Here is a 25,590-nt window from a genome sequence, read left to right as displayed (position 1 = left end):
GTGTCTGACAACTAGAGTGTAAGATAGGTTTTGGAGGTCTTTTTGTATTTTTTATTTCAACTCCAAATTTGTTACTTTTACGGTATTTGCATTTTATGTATGTGTGGTGCATGGGAGAAATTTGTGTCTAGACTCGTGTCCAGTGGTGGTGCAGGGGTATGGCACGCAGCACGGAATGCTGAGGACCTGGGTTCGATTCCCAGCCCTGGTCTCTTTTTCTGGGTTTTTTGTGTGCATCCATGTTTCAGTTTGTATTTTCGTTAACTAGAGTGTACCTACTTACCCCCTGTTTCACTATCCGTTGATTAAATTTATTTGACGGATAAATGTGATGCCGTCTCTGTTTGTTTTGTTCGAATAGAAGGAGGCGGCATCCCATTTATCCATTAACCAATAAAATGAAAATTACAAAATTAGAAGTCTAAGATTTTTCAAGTTTTACATCCATTTTGTTCACTGTAGTATCAATGGAGTTATGTAAATAAAACTAATTTCAAGTCAACTGGCTCATTAAACGTTGATAAATAGACTTATATATAACAAAATGCCACACGAAATGTGACAAATTGTTAGAAAGAAAGAAAGGTTTATTTTGGCTCCATAAGTACCACCTAAAACTAAGACTAGAACTAGCACTAAAACTATGTTACTTGGTGACACGGCAGGATACCAAAAAGGGTCTCCACTCAGCATGTGTTGCCGCACATTATGTGCAGCAACGCTGGTTTTCTGTGGAGCCCAAACAGAGAGTTGAGGAGTTGAGGGTTGAGGGGGTTGTTGTTGGTTGGTGGTGTTGTTACAACATGTTCTAGTTTCCCAAAATTGACTACTTGTATGCCGACCGCCGAAACGTCTTGTGCTCGGATTAAAAAAGCGGTAGTTACCTGGCTGACCGATTTGGCGGTGGTCAGCAGCTTCGACGAGTTGATGGTCACGGACTTCATGGAGTTGACCATCAGGGACTGCGCCTCGCGGTCCTGCCACAAACGTTAAATACTCGTAATTACTACACCTGTCATAACAAATTTAGATTACGTAAAGAATAATTTTATAGAATAACATCTATAATAAGGATATTACCAAGGAGTGAGTATGAGTAAAAATTGGACATTATCTCAATTTGTCAGTCTCTATCCCACACGACATACTATTTATCACAATTGCACCCGGTTTTAAATATTAAAAGTTTCTTATTACTATGCTGAGCTGAGACCGTTTCGCGATTTCGCAAATACTGTCATTAATATTTATTTTATACTTGTTTTATTTTGTGTAGGTACTTATGTAATTTGCGAATTAGCGAATAAACGTTTCTATTTCTATTTCTATTTAATTTTTTATTTCTTTTCCTATGGTTAACAATAAAATCCAAAACATAAACCAAAAAGGGGAGGACCCTCGCTCCGAGTCATTTCTGGTGCAAGGCGAGCGTTATGGGCACTTTTTACTTTTGACTAGATTATTTGTTCGTATTAATTGCTAAAGTCAAATTATCTATTCAATTTAGGTTATAACAACAAACATAATAATAATTATAGCTCTTCTCTATCGACTCGACCCGATCAGTCGACTCTCCGATATTCCTTCGAGGATAATTCCGCCTTTGTACTTTTCTGTATTTTCATTTTGTGCAGTACTTTTATTATTAATAATGATAATAAACCTGCAGGGCTACTACGAAACTAGAAACTCGAAGTTCGTGTCGTGCAGTCCCTCTCGCTCTCGTATTAAATAGTATAAGTGTCAGAGGGACCGCACAGTTGCGAGTTTCGTAGTAGCCCTGCTGTGCTCTGCAGTGGGGGTTATCGACGTCAGTGATAGTAACCTCAGTCTGTCCGGCCATCTCCATGCCGGCGCCGAGCAGCCGGTTGAAGGCGTCCCCGAAGCGGCGCGCGTCGTCCGGCAGAGCGGCCGGCGTCTCGATGCCCGCCACCACGTCCGACGACGCCGTGTTCAGGTTCACGGCTGCCGTGTTCAGCTCCGATTGGAGCTCGCTGCAAAACACATGTTGCTTCTTTATTATCAGTATTAAAATGAGGCTTTTCTGACTGATATTTTATATGAGGAATCTGATGGGAAGCAATCACCGCTACCTGGAGTTATCTGTCATGGTGAAAGCCCACTCTAACCCATCAATACCCTTGTGTTTTTTTTCTTTTAATCTGTAAATAGGCACAATGGGCACTTTTACACGTCAGTTTTTTAAACTATTGGCGCTTTCGGAAAGACCATCATTGCCAAGAAGAATGCGTTGTAAGAAACTTGGCAATAAGTCATTTTTTCAAAATAAAATACTTAAAAACTACTGTATAAAACTAAAGAAAAATTACATGAAAAAAATAATAAATTCTGTGAGCGTTGTGGGCGCGAGGCGGTCGCCAACAGTAACGTCATCTATGACGTCGGACGATCGCTCGCAACGACCACGGGTCTTAAGTGGAACGCTATAGAAGGCGTTACGGTCGTTGCGTACCCGTAACGGACCCCACGATACCTAGCGCCTAATGAAACTCTTATTACTCGTAAAGTGTTATATTGTTTGGATGCAATCGTTACCCGTAGGAGCGGTCGCTGGGCGGGAACTCGCCCATGTTGAGGATGTTGAGCGTCTCCGCGATATTCTCCATGGCGGCGTCCAGCTCGGAGTGCGACGCCACTGCCTCCAGCGACCCTTCCAGATTCTGAACACAAATCAATTTATAAGCGCCTTTCGCTTATGGTTTTATACTATATTACTTTTTGGTAAACTTTTTATGCTGACTGTACTTGTATTGTCACCCAAACTACATTTGAATACCAAATTTCAAGCCAATGCCATTAACCGTTGAAGAGTTCCGTCCTGCGGAGACGATCCTGGCCGGACTAGCAGGATTTCACTATCAGATTATTGTATTGTCACCAGATTTACATAAGTTTGTGGGTCCAATTTAACTTGCAAAATTTGACCCAAATAAATAAACGAACGGGGCAAGTTAAATAAAAGCTTGTAAAAACAAAACTTTACGATCATAATGCACAGCTGCCAACGTAAAAAAACGTACTTATTTTTAATATCGTCTGGCAAATAAACCTCAATTAAAAACAAAGTTAACCATAAACAAATTTCGTCATTCATGTTTTCTACTCGTTTATTGTTTTATTCTTCTTTGCGTTTGCCATACTTTTACTAAAGCTTAAGCAAAAATTTAAAGTTTAGGTGCCTTTTCTCTAATTCTGTTTTTTATTTAATAACTACATAGTCGTAGAAAAAGTATTATAAGCAACTTTGTATAAGTAAGTCATAAAAAGATCGTGGCATCATCTTACGACGCTCGCTACACTCACATCGTAACTAACGCCACTCGCCTTTTCTGAAATGTAGGTTTTAACCTGTATGGTCTTACCTGCGTGACGTCCCTGGCGATGTTCGCAATGTTCGTGATGTCGACCTGTTCCGACGTGGACAGGTAGGTCTTGACTGTCTCCACGAGCGTCAGCGACGAGTGCAGCACTTGTCGCCCGGATGACGTCAATCTGGATGACGACAGTTACATTATAACACATGCCTAAACTTACGACTTTAATTATTTATGTTGTAGAATCCTACTAATCTTACTAATATTATAAATGTGAACGTTTGCGAGTGAGTATGTTTGTTACTTCTTCACGCTTAAACGGCTGGACGGATTTGGATGAAATTTTTCTAAAAGTTAGTTTATAACCTGGATTAAAACATAGAATAATTTTTATCCCGATATTCCCACGGGATAGGGATAAAATCTCTAAATAACAACCGCTGGGCTTAGGTTCATGAAATTTGGTATGTAGGTAGCTGGACGTCTGAAATAACACAAAGGCTACTTTTATAGGGATAAAATCTCGAACTAATAACCGCTGGGCTTAGAGTCATGAAATTTGGTATGTAGATAGCTGGACATCTGGAATAACACATAAGCTACTTTTATCCCGATATTCCCACGGGATAGGGATAAAATCTTGAAATAATATCTGCAGGGCTTATGGGCATGAAATTTGACCATGATTGTTTTTAATGTAACGTCAATGAAAACAACGATTTGGTTTTCGGGAATTTAAAAAATCTCGGAATTTCAATTGTGCTGCTGGACCTAATGATTTACGTGTACGAGGCCGCGGGTGAACACTAGTAATATAATAATATACTAAGGGGCTGTTTCACCATCCATTGATTAGCGTTAACTGACGGTGAAATGTGATGCCGTCTCCGTCTATTCGAACAAAACAAATAGAGACGGCATCACATTTAACCGCCAGTTAACACTAATCAATGGATGGTGAAACAGCCCCTAACAATACAGTAAGAAATAGAGGGGGTCACTAGAATAAACAACAAAAATTACGAAATTATGTCAAACTGAACTGCTATGACTATTCCTAAAAAAATAATTGACGTTCACATCGTGTTCTTCATTAACGTTGCACTAAAAATAACTGTGCCTCACGTCTCTAAACCCAGCCGTTGAGATTATGGGTACATATCGGTTCTCATACTTATCGAAAGTCCGAATGTAATGTTTGTCAGAATGATCGTTTGTCGTAACTCTGTTTTTCTCTGAATCCAATAATTGTTCAGAATTGTTATAAAACAAACCTAAGCTAACCTATAGTTATCTATAGGATGACCATTTAAAATTTTCAGTGGAAAAAAATTATGACAAACGATGATTCGGACAAAAATCACGTTATGACTAGCGAAGAGTATGCGAACTTTGGCGCTCCAACCAAATTTCTCACAAATCCGTCGAGCTGTTTCAGCGTGAAGGAGTAACAAACATACATACACACATCACGAACTTTCGGATTTATATTAGCAGGATTAGTGTTGTGTGGGTAGTTGGTACCTCTGGGCGTGGTCGGTCTCGTGCGGCGCCGCGGCCCTCAGGCCGCCGGCCCAGACGCGCAGCGCGGCGGCCAGGTGAGCGGCGGCGCCCCCGCAGCCCGCGGGCTCCCCGCGCCGCGCGCACGACACCAGCTCGGCCGTGCTGCCCCCGCCGCGCGGGACGCCGACGCCATCGTCGACCGCGCCCACTCCGCCTGCCACATCACACCACTTACTGGATAGTTTTTTTTTTAGCTATAAACAGCATAATATATGTCGCCTAAATCGATTAAATTGAAACCTTGCTGGTTAATTCATCCATCTAGCGTTTATGTGTGGTTTCAGATCATTGTTTAATCATTGTCGATGTTGTAATTTTCCGCTAGATGGCTTTATTTTCAATAAATGTGATTTGCAGACTGTTTCAATTTATTAAGATAGTGGCTATCTTTAACCATCATTTAATAATTGTTAATTTTAGTCATGACTTAAGGATCCTTGATCTATTGTCATTATTTTAAATAGCTAAATATTTCAATAAAATCACATTCCATTTCCTATTTGTAATCCTAATCGCGCGCAGCGCTGATTCGTTGGTTGCTGGCTTAACCGACCAATCATAAGCATAGCTTGTGGCGCGAAAATAGTCTGCGTACGATTAGGAGCGGCTAGAGGTAGCCCACTTTGCCGGCGACTGTCGAGAACACACAAACACACAAAGTTCACACAGCACCAGACCCTTCACCGTCTACTCCGTTTCACCGTTTGTGTTTGCTGTTGTTGTTTTTTAGTTTGGTTGTATTTGTGTGTCTTTGCGAATGTGAATAAATGTCTTCTATTCTATTCTACTCCTAGTTAATCAGAATCCCCTATTCTGGCTCAAAATCCGATATATACTATTTATAATTATGTTTCCTCAAACATGACATTAAATATCGACGTTGTGTTACAAATAATAGGCCGAGAAGTGTCGCGCTGCATTCGCTGCGGCTCGGCTGCCGGCGCGCGGTCACTCCAGCGGCCTGCAAAGAGATTAGAGGTAACTCACGGTCTGTCCAGGCAGCGGTTTCAGCTCGAAGGCGCGCGCGGCCGCTTCCAACTCGTCCAGCTCGTCCTGCAGCGAGCGAATGATCTCGGCCGCCGCGTCCAGCTCCAGGCCCTTGCACGAGATCCTGGCGCGGTTCACCGCCGACCTGGGGGTGATAGATAAATAAATATCATGGGACATGAGGGCTAGTTGACAGACGAAGTATTGCTAGATGGCGTTAGTATCGAGTATAGAAAAGAGGACAAGTAGGCTCACTACGAAAGTACATCGCGTGCCTTAAATGTGTGCGCGCCGGTTGGCGCCGGTACGCACGCACACACTGATAATTTAAGGAGGATGAAGTTTTCTTTATTCAAGGCTGCGCTGCCGTCGGCGCCGTACGTTTTGATTGTAGCTCGCTCGTCTTGCGCTCGCTTTGCTAGATGATCACCTTTTACGTTCGCGTACTCGTATTTACGTATTTTTTGTATTAGGTATACTAAGCAAAGCTTGTACTATGAGTACTAGGCAATGGATAAACATACTTATAATACATATTAAATAAATAAATAAATAGCACGGGACAATTCACACCAATTGACCTAGTCCCAAAGTAAGCTTAGCAAAGCTTGTGTTATGGGTACTAAGCAACGGATAAATATAATTATATAGATAGATACATACTTAAATAAATAGTGAACACCCAAGACCAAAGAACAAACATTCGTATTTTTCATACAAATATCTGCCCCGACACGAGAATCGAACCCGGGACCTCAAGCTTCGTAGTCAGGTTCTCTAACCACTAGGCCATCTGGTCGTCTTAAACATTCAAGACCCGAGAACAAACATTAGTATTATTCATACAAATATCTGCCCCGGGTTCGAACCCGGGACCTCAGGCGTCGTAGCCAGATTCTCTAGCCACTTGGCTGCCCGGTCGTCAACACAATACGTCATTGTCATTATTGGGACATTATTTGAGCGTTTCTTTTATTTAACTTTCGCGGGTACATTTTTGTTGACATGGTAGAAGATTTCTGGTACTGTATAAAAAATATTCGAAAATTTATGTCATCTAATTCTACAGCCCATTCATGAAAAATGTGACCGCGAAAATTGATGTGGTATAAAAGCTCGAATAATCTAATCCCAAAGAATAGTAGAATGTACAACAAGAGCATAAAACAAGCCCCATTTACCCAAGAGGTTCATATAGCCACCCGAGCCGGTACGTCGAGGGTGGATAGACACGCCGAGGGGAAAATGGGTTCAATGCTCGAGTTTTACACTCTGCTTTTTATTTAGATTGTGAGGAAATTAAATAGCATCAGTGGAAACAATTGTTCACTTTCTATGTACCTTTTATTTCTCATGCATTGTTATATAATTATATTTTTTTAGTTTTATATAAATTAAAAATTATTAAAAAAATATATAGAAACTTTTTTGTTTGTGGCTGTTGAGACCTGATTACCTTGGTCTTAGAAGATTTTACTTTATGCATTAGAGCATAAAAAGTCATTTTATGTCGCCTATAGATCCAGCATAAACACCAATTTTACGAGCATGAAAAGTGTTTTTTTTTATTCGACTGGATGGCAAACGAGCAAGTGGGTCTCCTGATGGTAAGAGATCACCACCGCCCATAGACACCTGCATTGCAAATGCGTTGCCAACGTAGAGGCCTAAGAAGGGATACCTCGCGTGGCAGTAATTTGACCGGCTGTCTTACTCTCCACGCCGAAACACAACAGTGCAAGCCATATAGTTAATCTGTAACAGTAGAGGAGCGAGGAGCGAGGAGCGCATACCTGAGGTCCGCGCAGCTGGTAGTCAGCTGGTGCGTGGTGTGCGACAGCTGCTTGGCGGTGGGCCCGTCCGCGACGGTGGGCAGCGCCGCGCGCGCCGCTTGTATCACGTGCCCGCTCGGCTACACACAAACACCTCGCATTCAACATGGAACTACCGTCATACTCACTCGAAAATAAATAAAGGGGATCACGATTTTAATCTAGTTTAGTTCGACATGTTTCATACTAATTCATAGCCCTTCCTTCAGGGCGCGTTTTGCAGTAGCCGCCGTGGAGTGAGCTTCAAGAGCAAGGGCTACGAATGAGTCCGAAACTCCGACATTATTAATTATAACTTTAATCGTCATAAATGAACTCGCATAATTATGTTACGGCGGTGGGTTAGGTGTTAAACTTTGATCGTGTTATTCGACCCCTTGGAAGCGTTTTCAGCAGGCTGAAATACCGTTTCAGGCCGTTTCAGAGGATGCTCTATCACATATTAGTTTATCAAAATTTCACCCAAGTTACCGTCGTTTTCAGGCGCCTGAAACATGTTTTCAGTCCGTTTCAGGCCACCCTCTATCCGATGACGCCATAACCTGAAAACCCGTTTTCAGGCGTTTTCAGGACCCCTTATGGGCCTCTGAAGTACATTTCAGTATATGGCGAAATTTTCAATAGGAGTGAAAGAGATAGCATGATTAGAAAGAGACAGCTATACTGAGAACATTCGAGAAGGTGTGTGACAAGGATAGCCTATATGTGTGAGAGAAACAGACTGATGATCCTGTTTCCGGAATATTCTAGTAACTGTGTGAGAGAGATAGCACATGAAAGAGACAGACACTCTACTCGTTTCCGGAACATTCGAGATGTAGGTATGACGTCCTAGCTGGACTGTTCTCGAACTTTGTGGACCGATTCACCGGGGGTATATAAGCCGGGTGAGGTTGCGGCGGAGAGAGTTTTCGAATGCGATACCGAGCGATAAACATCGAAGAGAATCAAAGCGACTTGTAAGTGAGTTTTAGAGTGCGAAATTACTGTGAACTGTTTTTAAGTGTTTTGTAAAGTTAAGTAACAGTGTGAAAATAAATCCTACTCTTATTCATCGGTGTTAAAAGTGCTTTTCAATCACGAACCCACCCCACGAACGTAACATTTGGTGTCAGAAGTGGGATTGAAAATGCCGCTTACTCCGCGAGAACAAGAGAAGGAGATGGCTGAGGCCCAGGATAAAATTGTGGCTGTTGACATGAAAGTCAATAATTACGAAAAGCGCCTCAACGGGCTTAACGAAAAGGTTGAGGGCCTCGAGGATCGCCTCCAGAAGTTGGAAAATAAAGTGGCCAACGGCACTACCAGTTTTTCGGGCACACTAGCCACAGGATGGGAAAAGTTAAAGTTACCACCATTTGATGGGACCTCTTCATGGGCCGCATACAAGCTCCAATTCGAGATGGTTGCCGAAACGAACGGCTGGACTGACAAACAAGCTCTAGCCGCCCTCGTGCTGGGACTGCGTGGTAAAGCCTTGATTGTATTAGACATCATGGCGATGGCGGGAACTGAGGTGACTTTGGAGCGACTTATTGATTTCCTAGAGTCGCGTTATGGTGACTCCCATCTGGAACCCGTTTATAGAGCTCAGTTGAAAGACAGGGTGCAGCTAGATGGCGAGAGCCTGCAGCAATGGAGCCTGGAAATTGAGAGGCTGGTCAGAAAGGCTTACTTGTCATTACCATCTGTAGTAGAGATTATGCTAGTGCAATCATTCATAGATGGGATTCGAGACTTTGAAGTGAGGGCTGCTGTACGACTGGGTCATCACAGGACCTTAAAGGATGCTCTAGCGCACGCATTGGAAGTAGAGGCCGTACGCAGCGATGCTAGTTCTTACCGCATTCCAACGGCGACGGATAAAGTGAAACTTCGAAGCGGGCCTACGTGTTATGCGTGTGGGGAAATAGGGCACAGGAGGTTGTGGTGTCCTAAGCGAAAGCCTCAGAGTGTTGAAGCTGGGCGCAATGGATCGAGATCAGCAGAGATCCAAGTGGAGATAGATAAAGTGAAACTCCGACGGGGACTTATGTGTTATGCATGTGGAGAGAGAGGGCATATGAGATTTGCGTGCCCTAAGAGAGATGCTCGGAGTAATATGGAAAGTTGGCGCAAAGAATCTAGAGCAGCGGATGTAGTAACGAGCGCCGCGGCAAGACAGCGGCAGGAAAACGCAGATGTTTTATCCAGAAGGCCATGTAATTCTGACATGAGGCACGAGAGAAAAGAACACGCTTATGTGAAGCTGCTAAGAACAGACACCATTAGTCCGAAATGGTGCGGGAAAGCGATTAAAGAAGTACATCACCGTAGCGATATCAAGCCCATTCTGAGTTGGAAGAAATCTAAAACAAAAACTCAATGCGACAGGAAAATGGATCACGTAGAGTTTAAAGAAGGCTCACTCGTCTGGCTTTGTAACCCAGTAAGACGTAAAGGGAAGTCTCCGAAATTATCACCGAGTTGGGCAGGACCGTACAAAGTAGTCACTAGGATCAACGACGTCACATACCGGATACAGCGTAACGCGCGTAGCCCCTGTAAGATTGTTCATGTTGATCGGTTGGCCAAATACCATGGATCTAATGATGCTCGGGACGAGCATGTCTTAGGAGGGGGCAGTGTTACGGCGGTGGGTTAGGTGGTAAACTTTGATCATGCTTTTCGACCCCTTGGAGGCGTTTTCAGCAGGCTGAAATACCGTTTCAGGCCGTTTCAGAGGATGCTCTATCACATATTAGTTTATCAAAATTTCACCCAAGTTGCCGTCGTTTTCAGGCGCCTGAAACATGTTTTCAGTCCGTTTCAGGCCACCCTCTATCCGATGACGCCATAACCTGAAAACCCGTTTTCAGGCGTTTTCAGGACCCCTTATGGGCCTCTGAAGTACATTTCAGTATATGGCGAAATTTTCAATAGGAGTGAAAGAGATAGCATGATTAGAAAGAGACAGCTATACTGAGAACATTCGAGAAGGTGTGTGACAAGGATAGCCTATATGTGTGAGAGAAACAGACTGATGATCCTGTTTCCGGAATATTCTAGTAACTGTGTGAGAGAGATAGCACATGAAAGAGACAGACACTCTACTCGTTTCCGGAACATTCGAGATGTAGGTATGACGTCCTAGCTGGACTGTTCTCGAACTTTGTGGACCGATTCACCGGGGGTATATAAGCCGGGTGAGGTTGCGGCGGAGGACAGTTTTCGAATGCGATACCGAGCGATAAACATCGAAGAGAATCAAAGCGACTAGTAAGCGAGTTTTAGAGTGCGAAATTACTGTGAACTGTTTTTAAGTGTTTTGTAAAGTTAAGTAACAGTGTGAAAATAAATCCTACTCTTATTCATCGGTGTTAAAAGTACTTTTCAATCACGAACCCACCCCACGAATGTAACAATTATATCAAAGGGGTCAAGGCAAAACAGACTCGTTTAGGTTAGGTTGTAAGGTATTTTTTTATAACAACCCGATATTTTCACATGGTAGGTCACTTTTCATATCTAAGTACTTAATACTTTTTAATACTAATGCAAAATAACGTTATACATAGATAACTCTTATGCCAATTTACATTATGGGTATTCAGTTATGCGACTTAAATTTCATACGAATTGTGAATGTTTTGGTATGAACTGTGAGTTCACTTTGTAATCTTTTTAAAAATAAATATGAATTAATAATTATGCGAAATAACGTTATGCCAATTCGATTAGGAATATTACATTGTACGAATTGACATAGAATAGACCCCCCCTTGCGAGTGTAAATGGTCTGTAGGAGGTCCTGGCTAGAGTGGCGATGGTAGGTGGCAGATGGTCATAGTCACCTGTAGGAAGGCGTCGGCGCTGGCGATGAGGTCGAGGCGGGCGGCGGCGCGCTCGGAGCCGCGCTCGCACACGCGCACGCAGTCCACCACGCGCGGGATGTGCGACGACAACACCTCGCACTCTTGGAGGAGCGACTCCTAACCACAAAACTACATTGTTATATAATGAACAAAAATATTCATTTTAAAGATTCATTTCGTATTGAACGTAATCAGACATGCTGGGTGTAGAAGCTGTAAGGTAGGTTCCATTTAGAGCTCACCGGATGCCGTAGCGTGGAATCTTTCTAAGTAACTAGTGATTTGAAACAACGAAGTGTACTAAGTGCAATAAGAGAAGACATTAATATCTAAGGCGTATTATAAAGTTAATGATTATATCATGGACAGGGATATTTGGAAATAATTCCGATCCGCATTAGCGATCCCTTCAAATAGCGAACCTACTGTGTTAAAAATAAAGTTGTGTTAAATACTTGTGATGTATAGATATCATTTAATAATATTGTAAATCTGTTTAAAAGAAAATATACCTCGTTGAGTTTCTTGCCGGATTCTTCTCAACAGAGGTTTTTCCGAACCGGTGGTAGTTTTTTTTTGACATTCATAAGTGCTTGTTATAGCCTAAATTGAATAAAGATATTTTGACTTTGACTTTGAATAAAGAGAAGTGATAGAGGCAAGGAACAGGGTATAGTAGAGGCACTCGGTTGACTGGCAGAGATTTCTTCAGGGATAAATCCGCCTTTGTACTTAGCACTTTTTCTTTTGTGTAAACTTTATGTACAATAAAGAGTATAAACAAACAAACAATATAGCAGAGGTCATATTGTCTAACGCATTCGGAATCACAATCATTTTCACCACTTCTTTCTGTCCCGCGGTGAAGGACGAGGTTAAAAAGAGATAGTCAATGCGATCACAAACGACAGTGCGTTCGGGATTATGAAAAAACTGATTGCACAAAAGGAGAATGAATGAAATGAATGAGTAAATGTAAAATCACACTGTCATTACATGACATGTTTTTGTGTGTGCGTGACCTCAACCACCTAAACCCGGATTTTTAATCCCACGGAAAAAATGTAAACAAAGTTTCGTCATTGTCAAAGTGACTTTTCAGGGAATTTCAAGGTATGCACCCGCTAGAAATCCTACTAATATTATAAATGTGAAAGTTTGTAAGTGAGTGAGTGAGTGAGTATGTTTGTTACTTCTTCACGCTGAAACGGCTGGACGGATTTGGATGAAATTTGGCAAAAAGTTAGTTTATAACATAGAATACTTTTTATCCCGATGTTCCCACGGGATAGGGATAAAATGTCGAACTAATAACCGCTGGGCTTAGAGTCATGACATGAAATTTGGTATGTAGATAGCTGGACATCTGGAATAACACATAAGCTACCTTTTATCCCGATATTCCCACGGGATAGGGATAAAATCTCGAAATAACAACTGCGGGGCTTATGGTCATGAAATTTGACCATGATTGTTTTTAATGTAACGTCAATGAAAACAACGATTTAATTTTCGGGAATTCCCACGGGAATTAAAAAAACCCGAAATTTCAATTCTGCTGCTGGATCTAATGATTTACGTGTGCAAAGCCGCGGGTACACACTAGTATTATATAAAGTTCTGTTGTTACCGTGTTTTGTCTATTTTCAATAAAAGAGTCGTTTTTACGGGAGACAACTTATAAAAGTCGTATTTTGACCGAGAAGTACTCGGACTGGAGTTCATCCTTTCATACTATAATGAACGAAAAACAACGGAAACCCTAACAATGAACAACTTAACTACAATAAAAATATAACACCAATGTGGACAGTAAAAAAAATAACAGAACAAGAGTCACTGGAAAACGATTACGAATTCAGTCTCGAATGTTAGTGCATTGAGTGACGTCTCGCGTCAAGCGGCCCACAGCTTAAAAACCCGGGTGTAATACCAGAACAATAAATAAATTATGCATACGAAAACAGTATTCTCTTTGTAAATTAATATATCAAAGTGTAAATGCCAAAATAAAGAATTTCATCAGTAAATTTATTTTATCTTAATTAAGAAATACAGTTTTTTAATGGGAAGTCGATTTCTGGCAAACGTGGAAAGAATAAAATATCTTGAATTCTGCGAATGTTTTTTGATAACGGCAACACCTTTGTTTACGTTTTTTCCATGGGATTAAAAATCCGTTTTTAATGTGCTGTGCGAGGATAGGTAAATGAAGAGTTCCTATTGGTTCACGACAAACACGTTCCTCGCACAACTCTGGTTGGATGCACGCCGTAGTACCCAAGTACTGACCTGAGAATACTTGTTGGTGTTGTGTTGCGCCGCGTTGTGCGCCGACGTGACCAGCTGCGTGGCGCTGGACGCGGCGTGCCGCGCCGTCTCCTGCAACAATAACATATCAGCACCCTGATACAATGTTCCTATGCGACACAGATATCTATTATGAACTGATATTCGTAGTAATCTATATTAAGGGGCTGTTTCACCATCCATTGATTAGCGTTAACCGAGGGTTAAATGTGATGCCGTTTCCGTCTATTCGAACAATACAAATAGAGACGGCATCACACCTAACCGCCAGTTAACACTAATCAATGGATGGTGAAACAGCCCCTTAGTATTATATATATTGTATTGCAGGTGGTAGGACCTTTGTGCAAGGTCCGCTCGGATCGCTACCACCATCTTGCCGGGTAGCAGCAGTGCTTGCACTGTTGTGTTTCGGCGTGGAGAGTAAGACCTCCGGTGAAAGTGCTTGCACTTGAGGTATCCCATCTTAGGCCTCTAGGTTGGCAACGCATATGCAATACCCCTGGTGTTGCAGATGTTTATGGGCGGTGGTGATCTCTTACCATCAGGAGACCCTCTTGCTCGTTTGCCATCCATTCGTATAAAAAAAGGTATCATCTTTGGTCGGAAAACGTCCACTGAACAAGGCCTCTCAATTAGAACGCCACGATCGTCCGAAGATGTCAATCCACCTATTGAAAGGGCCTGCCAAAGTTTCGCTTTTCGGTTCGTGGCCGGTTTTTCGAGAGATGTGGCCCGCTCATTGCCACTTCAACGTGTAACTATATTCTTCGATCTATGTCAGTGACTTTAGTTCTTAGGCGAATTTCCGTATTCCAGATTCTATCGCGCAAAGAAACTTCGAGCATAGCTGTCTTCAATGGTCGTTGCGTAACTCAGAGCTTCTCCGAGAGGCAAACAGTCAAGAAAGAAAAGAGTTAGAACCTTACATTGATATGTTATAACCTCCACGATCAAAAAATACATAGAATGTATTGTAAACAAAAAACGAATAAAAATGTCGGTGTTAACCACTCTATATCGATTTAAATCATTCGATGCGGTCCCCTACGCTGTCTTGACGAACGTTTCCGATAAATTACGATGGAAAAGGGTTATTCACTACAACTGTACTCGTAAATTTGAAGTTTAGATGTTACTTTACCTGTAGCCGGGCCATCTGCGAGCTGATGATGTCCTGTCCCTGAGCGTAGTCGACGGTGATGTAGCGAAGCTCCTCCGCTGCTTTGCGCAGGTTCTCCTGCTTCTCGCGGTCCTGTACAAAACGATACGTCTAAGTGTGAGTCTATTTAATTTAGAAGTCTATATTTATATACTCTACTGTATGAAGGATAAGTTTGTACAAATTGTTATAATTTTACTCAAATATATATGGGGGGGGGCAACGGCCATCTGTTCTTCATGCTACATGGCCTGCCCATTGCCACTTCACCGGGCTAATTCGCTTGGCAAACACAACAGCACACATTTCAGCTATTTCGCGTGGTTAGGTGATATACTTCGTTTTTTTAGCATTAGAAAAAAGGTAAGCGATCTTGATGTGTCTTTTTATTGAAAAACACTTTTGAAAGATAAGTCACAGCAAACAGTAACAATTAGGAAGGAAATTATGATCATTTACATGCTTTTGGTATCATAAGTAATAGTAACTGTTTTTTTTTAAACTTATTCAATAAAAAAACTCGTCAAGATTGTTTACCTTCCTTCTTTCTAATGCTAAAAAAACGAAGTATAAAGCCAGTAGCGTACCTTGGGCGCGGTGGCGCACTGGCGGGCCGCTTCCACCATGCGGGCCGTGGCATCAGCCAGCAGCTTGGCGGCGGCCAACAGTTTCCGCTGCGCGTCCGACGGCTGTTTCTCCGCCTCCGTCTGTTAACACACCAACACTATAAAGACAAACATACTCACTAATCTTCGCATTTATAATATAAGTAGGATCTAAAACCAAACACCAATGTATTTACGTGTAATCAATGTATCAAACTCAAACTCACAACATTTATTGACATGAAAGGAATACACATACATGTGTCACAGTGGCGTAGAGTAGACATTCATTGCTTGCAACCCGGAGTTAAGGTCACAGCTCATTAGAGCCACCCGGCACCCGACCAGTCACCGCCTCGACTTTCGGCGTCCACTCGTTGTCGACAGGTGGTCCACGGGTGGACGCCGCGTTGACAGCGAGTGTACGTCGCGTGGTCCACGAATTTCCGAGTAGTCTATTAAGAAATGAGGGTGGGGAGCGCCGCGCCGACCACGCGCGAACCGGTGACGCTACCTACAGTTGATGTAGTGAGCGCATGCCCATACAAATCCATATTTTATAAAGAATACTAACCGCTCACGGCGAGGCGGTGCTGATCGGTTGCCGGGTGGATCTAATGAGCTGTGACCTTTAGATTTAGGCAAATCCCGTGGATCTAGTTTAAAGGAAATAGGGTGTAGGGAGGGTGTACAGTATATGTAGTATATATTTATGAACTAATGTCGTTCAGTAGTTAAACGGTGTTTAGTCTGGGCAGCTGTCCCGGTTACCTTGATGCTGGTGATGAGATGCGCCGTGGCCTGCCCCAAGACGCGCGCCTGGCGGACCATCTCGGCGGGGTCGCTGGCCTCCACCACGCGCTCGCTCGCACTCATCACGGTCTCAACGGACCTCTCTGTCACGCTCGGCTGCGCGCGACGATCTGGTAAACAAACAATCAAATCAGTCTTAGATAAGTATCATGTCTTCGGCATCCAAAAGCTTAAGATTAATTGTCTATCGTTAAATGTATGTTATAGTAGCTGTTGCCCGGGACTCCGTCTGCCCATGGTCTGCGCAGAATTCGCTTATCGCATCCCGCGGGTATAAAATGTAGCCTAAGTACTGATGTCTTTCCTCGGAACTCCAACTATCACCTACCGAATTTCGTGTAAATCGGTTAGCAGATCCAGATATTACCCCCTAAATTTTAATTTTTAGGGCCTAAAACCTCACAAACTACACCTCTTTATAATCCATATAATGTTATCTTTCCATTGACAGTAAATTAAACGATGTGTTGATCTGTAAACAAAGATTAACTTAATATTGCCTACCTGCTGTTGCGCACTTGTTGTGATGTTTGTATTGTATTGTATAACTCTTTACTGTGCATAAAGCATATGAAAATTACAGTTAGCAAGAGAAAGAGATGTACAAAGGCGAACCTTGAACTATTTGTTGGATTATTAGAATTAATTGAGTTAGTGAGATATTATGCCACTGTATTTTATTATTGTTAAACTGATTGTTTTTTGTTTTGTGTTGTTTTGAAATTCCTGCCTCTGAACGTAAATTGTTTTGTTAATGTAAGTACATGTACCGGATACTTTGTTGTAATGCTGTCGTTGTGGCAGCGCACCTACCGTAGTAAGTAGACTAGTTAAGTTAGTTTTTAGTTTGGTTGGAGACTGAAAACCAGCGACCTCGCTGAGTCTCATGTCCATTTTGCCTCACTTCATAATGTTATCTGTCTTGTATTGTATTTTTAGTTTGTGATGGTGAATAAAAATTTCTATTATTATTATTATTATTATTGTATAACAAAACTTTGTTTACATCCATACTTATATTATAAATTCGGAATTGTATTTGTACCTGTGTGGCAATGCTGCAGCAGCCGCTCCAGCTCGTCAGTGACGCGTCGCGCGGCGACGGTGAGCTGGTCGACGCCGTCGGCCCCCTGGCAGCACTCCACCAGCCGCTCCACAGCTCGGGCCACCAGCCGCGCCGCCGCCGTCAGCTGCTCGCGGCACTGCGGGTTGTGCAGCGTCGGCGCTACCACCTGACGATGATAGTAGAGATAGGTAAATCCGGATCCGAACATTCAAAAGAGTCAGACCCTTAAGCGCATTATTGACTCCCTTCAAATCTTGTCGACTCCGAGGAGTTACTAACTCCAACCAACCTATTCGAGCGACTCGCGATCACGTATACGGATATGTCCCGCTTAGGCTAACAGCATTTATAACGAGAGGAAGAGGGATAGCATGATACCAATTACAGAGCCGCTCCCCGGAGCCGGTTCGCCAGTAATAAGTATATCCGAAGTGACTCACAGATTCAAAAGTCATTAGGACGAATCGGTACACTGAAGTACTGACCTCGGTACACAACCGAGCCGGATCGGCCATAGACAAACTAATAACCGCTCGAAAGAACCGGAGTCAATAAAGGAGTCGGAGTCGATAAGCGGATTCGGTACCGATATCGGAGCTGGATTTAGTGAATCAGATCCCTTGTCGGAGTCGAGATTACCCATGTCTAAATGAAAGGAATTACAACATTTTTAACTGATATATATACTAGTCAAAAAAAAAACCGCTTTAGTTACATCGATAAAATGAAAACACTGTACATCCTAGTGAACTGAAAGGCCTCCTACGAGGTGGATCATGGTCCTTGGCCTTAGCCAGCAACAGCAGTACACCCTGGTGGTCCTTCCAGCACGTACCTTGGCGCAGGCGACCAGCTGGCTGGTGGCGAGGGCGCAGTGCGTGGCGGCCGCTATGATGCTGTTCTGGAGCGGCTGGTCGTCGCGGCACTGGCCGGCCACGTTCTTGGCTTTGAGCACGAGCGCCGCCGTCGTGTTGGCCACCGCCTTAGCGAGCGACAGCAGTATATCCTGGGGGAGGAATGATAACAATTTAATCTGTAACTTTTTGTGCTAACTTGCAAAAATGACATGAAATTCCAAAGCACAGTATATAGGGGTACGAGCAGATGGCGTCTTAAACCTTAATAGGTTTAATGTACTGTATAATTACAGTGAAAGAAAATTTCGTGAGAAAACCTACACACAAATGCGAAGAAATTCAGTTATGTGTGTAAAGTTCCCAATCCGCACTGGACCCGAGGGGGAATTACGGCCCAAGCCCTCTCATACTCGGAGGAGGCCTGTGCCGTATATAGGCTGCGATGATGACCTAGTCCCGAACTAAGCAAAGCTTGTACTATAGTTACTAGGCAACTGAGGGGTGGGAGATGGGTTTGTGGTATTTAGACTAACAGATAAACATACTTATATAGATACCTATATAATTAAATACGACACATTAAACATCTAAGTTCCGCTAACAAATGTTCGTATTATTCATACAAATATCTATACTAAGTTTGGATAGGTATTTAACTAAGTGTAAACAAACTTCAGCTGCCAGATTTGGTACATTCAAGGATTTTAAACATTTTAATTATCTATCATTGTAATACAAACTATATAGACTAGTGTATTTCAATACAGAAATGTAAATGTTTAGATAGTTTAATGGGGGAATTTTAATATTTAAGACACCATTTGATGTTGTCTCGTTTATATTTAGTTAAATACTTATCCAAACCAAGTATAGACCGGGGATCGAACCCGGGCCCACAAGCTTCATAGTCAGGTTCTCTAACCACTTGGCTATCCGGTCATCGATGCTATGAACAAGGATTTTATCTCTCTCCTGCGACGCCACAACCTTTTGTGCGTCTTGGCATCCTCAATCTTTCTCCATTAGCTCTATCCCTGGCCTATTATCTCCACGATGTTCTTTTACTTATGCGCTTAAGGTCTTCCTCTCCACAGACCTTCCACCGCTTCCTGGGTTTTCCCATGGTCCTGGCCTGGGACACCCAAGGTCCACGCGAAAATTTTCCTAACAGTTGTCATCCCCCATTCTTTCCTAGTGTCCTGCCCTAAGCTTTTGTGCCTTGCAGTATCTGACGATGGTTTCTTTACAGATCAGTGGTTCTAGTTCAGTGCTGTCTAGGATTCATGTGGTCTGTAAATGTTTCTCAATTTAACAAAACATGTGCTCATTATTTTTTCATGTTCGCAAACATTATAATTAGACCAGTAATTTTCTTGAATAAAAGTCTCTACAGAAGTGCAAGGGTTTAGCCATCTTTCAGTACTTTGGAGGAACCATTTTTTTCTATTTAATAGTTGGGCTCCAAAAAAAATCTTAATCTGTTATTTTAGACTACTTTCTACCATATAGGGTATGTGACCACATGAGGATACAAATATAAGGTTCGATTCTACTCTACTCACATAACTGAGCTACATTTGTTCTACAACTTTTTAAAAACCTTAACAGTGTTCATTTTATTTTCATTCATGCGGTTTTTTTATAAACAAGTGGTACAAGTGAGTGGAAAATTACGAGCGACCATTGAAAACCAATTAGGGGTTTATGTAATAGCTGGCTAAACGGTATTGTGGTAAGGCCATCGATATCTTACCAACATTGACGTATTAATAACAATAGAATCCTTTCAATCCAAGTGCACTTGTCGCCTTATATTACAAGCGCTCACATGTAGGTACATCCGGCAATTCTGTTTGTGGTTTTCGCCATGTACAGTTGGTCCGGTCAACAGGCAGTTTTACAATCCCTGATTGTAGTAGTTATTTTCGGTATATTTTGTGATTCGGTGAGCAGGACCAACCATATACCACTTTTAATTGTAGAGTGACCATGCACTTAGTAAATAACTTAATAAGTACTATATGTTTTTTTATGCTAGAGGCCAGACAAACGAACTAGTGGGTCACCTGATGTTAAGTGATCACCACTGTCCATAGACACCCGCAGCGCTTTACGCGATGTTTTCAAAATAAAAAAATATATATATATTCTCAAATACTGGTACGATATGGTAGTCTCAACTGAACCAGGTAGGGCAGGTCCTGCTTATGCCTCCCGAATTACCCTGTACAGTCGAACAAATTGAACCATGACTCAGAGTGGAATCTTTGTGCTACTAATGTCATGTTGACGTTGACATCTCCTACTTTTGCCAAGGAAATCGTAGTGAAATTTATTATTAAAAGGCTCCATCCTGGGTCATGATTCGTGAATTCGGTCGCGGGATTTTTAGTATGGATGAATCCCGGGATCCCGGGATTGGATTCTCTAGTCATAATTCATTTTGTTCGACTACATGGTGAGATATGGGGTGGTAGGTTAGTATGCCCTATATTTACATACAAACATTTCAACTGGTAACTTGTTATTGTTTTTTTACTTCAAAGTCAAGAATTTACCACGAATTATACAGAACAATTAATAAATCACCAGTCGATCGAAATCCAGCTGACCAAAACGTACCAAGTCACATTTTCAGCGTAACGAAAACCAAACTCTATGTGTGTCAACATAGAATTGAATTTCGATTACGTAAAAATGAGACTTAGAACCTATGGAAAAACCGGTTTTTATTTTTGCCACTACATTTACTTGCGGAGTATGTTAGTGAAAATAAAACCCAAGATCCTCTTCAAGCAAATGTATTAACAAAAATATCGACATGGCAATATGGCGTGCAACTTACAACTAACCGACACCGGAGCAAAGATGGCCGCTTCAAAGGTAAGAACGGGACTCAGAGCAACTTCGCTTACAGTTTCATTTTGTCATTCATTTAGGCAGTGTTTCAATCAGAGATGTGCGAGGATGTGTTGCGTGATTTTTTTTATGGAATAGGGTGCATACGAGCAAACGGATCGCCTCGTGGTAAGCGATTACCGCCGCCCATGGACACCTGCAACACCAGAAGAGTCACAAGTGCGTTGCTGGTTTTCTAGGTGTGCGCTCTTTTCTTGAAGGCTTGAATGTCATATCGGTCAGAGCGGCGCTGTGCAGGCACGAGTACATGAAGCGTTTATATTGGTTCAAGAAAAACATATTCCTCATTCGCGGACATCTTTGGTGGAAACACAGCCTTAAGGTACTTACGGTCTACTAGGAAATATGTCGAATATATTTAATCGTGAATATTTAAAAAAAAATAGTTAGTAAACTATTCTCTGACATCCTTCAACGTTACCTACTCTATAAAGCGGCCATATTCGTTAAAATTCTACTTTCAGATGGTAAAATAATCATAAAATATTATTCAAGATTATAGATTTCTAAATATTGTCTGTCTTAAAGTGACGCAGATTTACAAGGTAATTAATATGAATGTATAACAAAAATAATGAATCTGATCAAAAAAATAAAATTAGGCAAACAAAAATGGAAATAATTTTCGGTTCGGCAATTTACTTAACTGACATTATTTTTACCAAAAAAAATAAGTCCTTGTAAAATGGGGCAGTCCAACAAAAAAGTTGCTAAACGAGCAAATTCGTACATAATTAGGGTTAGGTCACACACACCAAGACGCGACGCGACGCGAAGCGACACAATGAACGAACTTTGCGCATGAAAGTGTTACTTTTAGGGGATTTGCTGGCATCACTCGCTACCTGTCAATTTCAGAGTTGCCAGACGTGTAAACATGCGATAAACACAGCGTGATAGCGTTGCGGCTTGCCGTAACATTATGCTGAGTGGGGCCCACTTTATACTATTCGATGTTATTTTTTTTTATTCTTTACATCCAATGTATTTTTTTGTGTATCGAATATGGGTAAATAAATGTTTCTCTCTCGCTCTCATAACTGTGTTATCCAATTTAGGATACCGAACACCGAAGCTACCAAAGAGTGGCCCGCCGATAGTGTCTTTTGCAACCTCGACATTGGCGGAATCATCGATAGTATATAAATGTAAACTCTTTATTGTACAAAATTTTTTTTTGAAATTAAATTTAGAATTTTTAACTGTTTAATTTATCTTTTCAATAAACGAGTCGCGTCAAATCGCGTCTTGGTGTGATCAGGTCTTTATTAAACAAAATCTTATTATTTTGTTACACAATAGCAACAATACTTTTACTAAAAAACTACTCGGTTTAGTTTATTTTAGACCCAAAAGTAACATTATTTGTTAAACGTCAATTAATGTAGATTACGTTAATTAATGTGCCCATTGTTTTTTTTGTTAATTCTTCTTTTGAGTGTTATTATTTTTAATTAATTAAAATATTTTCAGAATGCAGAGTTTAAACACTTTAATTCATCGTACATAAATATTTTCAAAATCATTTTGTTTCGCATTATACCAAAGCCACAAAAGGTTATCGCGTAGTAAATAAAGACAAAAATACAGGGTGATTCATTTAGATCGGTCAGTATAGGAAAGTCTGAATCTATAAGACATACGAAGATCTGTTCTTAGGTACCATGTCATCGATTTTAGTAACAAGAAAAACTGCATTCATAGATTTAAAAAAAAACTTGTACCTACTCAGCACGGGAATCGAACCAGTTTGTTTTAAAATTTACATTATTTCTATTTAGATATCGTGTTTCATAGTAACATTTGTTGCTTATAACCTTCACTATCGATATCGATATCTAAATTTTAAAACAACCGGGTTCGATTCCCGTACTGAGTAGGTACAAGTTTTTATTAAATGTATGAATGCAGTTTTTCTTGTTACTAAAATCGATGACATGGTTCCTAAGAACAGATCTTCATATGTCTTATAGTTTCAGACCTTCCCATACTGACCGATCTAAATGAGCCACCCTGTATAGTCAATCCACCAGCATTGAATTGAGTCGCGAATTTCTCGAAATTTATGAGCGAGGTATTGTTTGTAAGTGTAACTTAGAGCTTGTAACGCGACTTTTGGTTTAAACTAAGATGCGATAACAACTTATTAAAGTGTTTAAACTTCTTCGACTCTGACTGTACATTTTTCACACCGAAACAATAATACTGATAATTTAGTTAATCACCACCGAATAATACTTGTAAACAATAACTTAAATAAATTATAACAACAAAATATAATAAGACTAGATTAATCAAGCGATATAATTTTAAATTAATATGTTAACAAAAATAAACGATAACAATGAAAAAATCAGGTAAATCATGGCTCGTGATTTGGCAAGACTCGAGTCTCGAAATAAACAAAAATACACAGGTCAATAACTATAAACGTAGAAAAGCTATTGTACTATATTTCATTTCGTATACTGTTAATATATTATAATTATAAATATCTATTATTGTACAAGTACAGAATATTAGAATTAGAAAACATATAGGCTGGGATAATGATGAATGTCTATTTTCAGTTAGCTAAGTTTCTTACTATTTTTTTCCAAAACAAAAAGAACATTACGAAATGAAATATATATAATACTTCTCTTTCAAACTCAACCAAATACAGTTACCATCTAAAAACAAGAGTTGTCAAATGATTTAACCCTCCTTGGAGCAGTCGGGTAAAAATTGGCAAATTTCTTTAAAAAAAAAGTAAGTGTTCCATGGTGACTGTATTTATAGTCTTTAGAACTTGTCACTTTATTTTTTACTTCAAACTTAAATACTAAACATGTCATTTTAGCAGTCTTTTTCCTTATACTTTCTCGTCTTTTGTCAAGGGAAAACAGCTCGTGAAGCCTACGAAATAAGTTTCAAAGTTGCTTGTGAGAAGCAGAAGGAAAATGACAGCTTATAAATAAAATAATGTCATGCAAAATGGCAAAAAAATGTCATGGCTTTTTGTACATTTGAGAAGCTGAGATTATATAATAAGAAATATTACTGCAATTTTCTGCCGTCAGAGGGCAGCACTAGCACAAACCGTAAACAGTTTTTTGAATACTTAAAACTTAAATGTCATGTGCCATAAATCATATTATTTAAATTAAAATTTTGGAAATATAGCTCTTTCGTTACTGTTAATGTAAATATCATGTTATTTCGTTACTAATAAATATGTCATGATTTCTAATACTCTTTGGTCGAAATCCGTCATGGCGACAAAATATAAAGAGAACTGACGATGTCATGGCGGTCTGCGCTAGTGTCGCCCCCTGCGCAGAGCTTTGCCTAATATTCCCTATTTCAAGAACAAATACTCCATTATTTGTGATATTTTACTTAAGAACGGGTATAAATGGAATCAAATCTATAGACAAAACTTAATCTACTATAAAACTAAAAGGTTTGCAAATAAATTAAAATAATCATCATAAATAATCATTGAACATAACCACAAAAATAAATGTACCAACAACAATGTTTATTTCACATGAAGAAATAAGCATGTCATTGTGCGAAATTTTTAAAAATATAATAATATACAAAAGCAACAATTCCTATTTATTTTCCAATAAGTACCATCTATGAAAAAATAACTAAAAATCAGACCCATAAAGCATAAGTACTTAAGAAAAAGTCAATCATTCGAAACATTTACTCGCGACTAACCCGGGGATAGTCAAAGGTAATGCTTAGTAATACCAGAACGCCTTCAATTTTACAGTTATAACAGACTCTAAACGTCACCCAAAGCCTATTATCTTTAATAGACCGCTCTAAATAATAAAGAACCAAAAAAATAATAAAGACCTTAATAAAAAATAAAAACCTAATTGTTAAAAAACAACCATTTTGAATACAAGCTTTTCTGTCTAACTGTAAGTAACTGTTGACTGTACTTGCATTGTCATCCAACTAACATTTGTATACCAAATAAGTCAATCCAACCACTGGGAGGGGGTCAAAATGAACTTGCAGCAGAAGACAATAATAATAAGTTAAATTATAGCTTGCAAAAAGGCAGTGAACCAAAATGAACTCTAAATCTATCTAACATTTCTCAGTTCACCAAACTTTCCAGTCTACAAACTAGAGAAAGAAACACTGCAAAAACCTACAAAGAAAAGCAGCTCGATAGCAAAATAAAAAACAAATGATATCAATTCTAGTGGCCAAGTCCGCATCTTCCAATCGTCTGTTACATTCATAAATCTCTACATCATCTCAAAACACTTCCCATCCTCT

At 40.5% G+C, this 25,590-nt stretch overlaps 1 protein-coding gene across 1 annotated transcript in view; it reads right to left on the bottom strand.

The window, feature by feature from the left end:
* Nucleotides 1-25,590, bottom strand: part of LOC141443256 (talin-2-like) — a gene marked incomplete at its 5' end in the record, with an annotated part of 87,004 nt that overhangs the window by 45,792 nt on the left and 15,622 nt on the right. The window contains 15 exon segments of the mRNA XM_074108465.1: nucleotides 885-977; nucleotides 1,826-1,994; nucleotides 2,557-2,681; nucleotides 3,384-3,513; nucleotides 4,860-5,004; nucleotides 5,007-5,052; nucleotides 5,886-6,030; nucleotides 7,679-7,797; nucleotides 11,551-11,688; nucleotides 13,864-13,953; nucleotides 15,026-15,136; nucleotides 15,631-15,750; nucleotides 16,420-16,571; nucleotides 17,507-17,693; nucleotides 18,363-18,533. Of these exon segments, the coding sequence (XP_073964566.1) occupies nucleotides 885-977; nucleotides 1,826-1,994; nucleotides 2,557-2,681; nucleotides 3,384-3,513; nucleotides 4,860-5,004; nucleotides 5,007-5,052; nucleotides 5,886-6,030; nucleotides 7,679-7,797; nucleotides 11,551-11,688; nucleotides 13,864-13,953; nucleotides 15,026-15,136; nucleotides 15,631-15,750; nucleotides 16,420-16,571; nucleotides 17,507-17,693; nucleotides 18,363-18,533 (1,941 nt within the window).

This window comes from Choristoneura fumiferana, chromosome 27 (genome assembly GCF_025370935.1).
Source record: "Choristoneura fumiferana chromosome 27, NRCan_CFum_1, whole genome shotgun sequence".
In the NCBI taxonomy this organism is placed as follows: Eukaryota; Metazoa; Arthropoda; class Insecta; order Lepidoptera; family Tortricidae; genus Choristoneura; species Choristoneura fumiferana.
The sequence above is the reverse complement of the archived record's forward strand: the minus strand, read 5'-3'. Positions and strand labels throughout refer to the sequence as shown.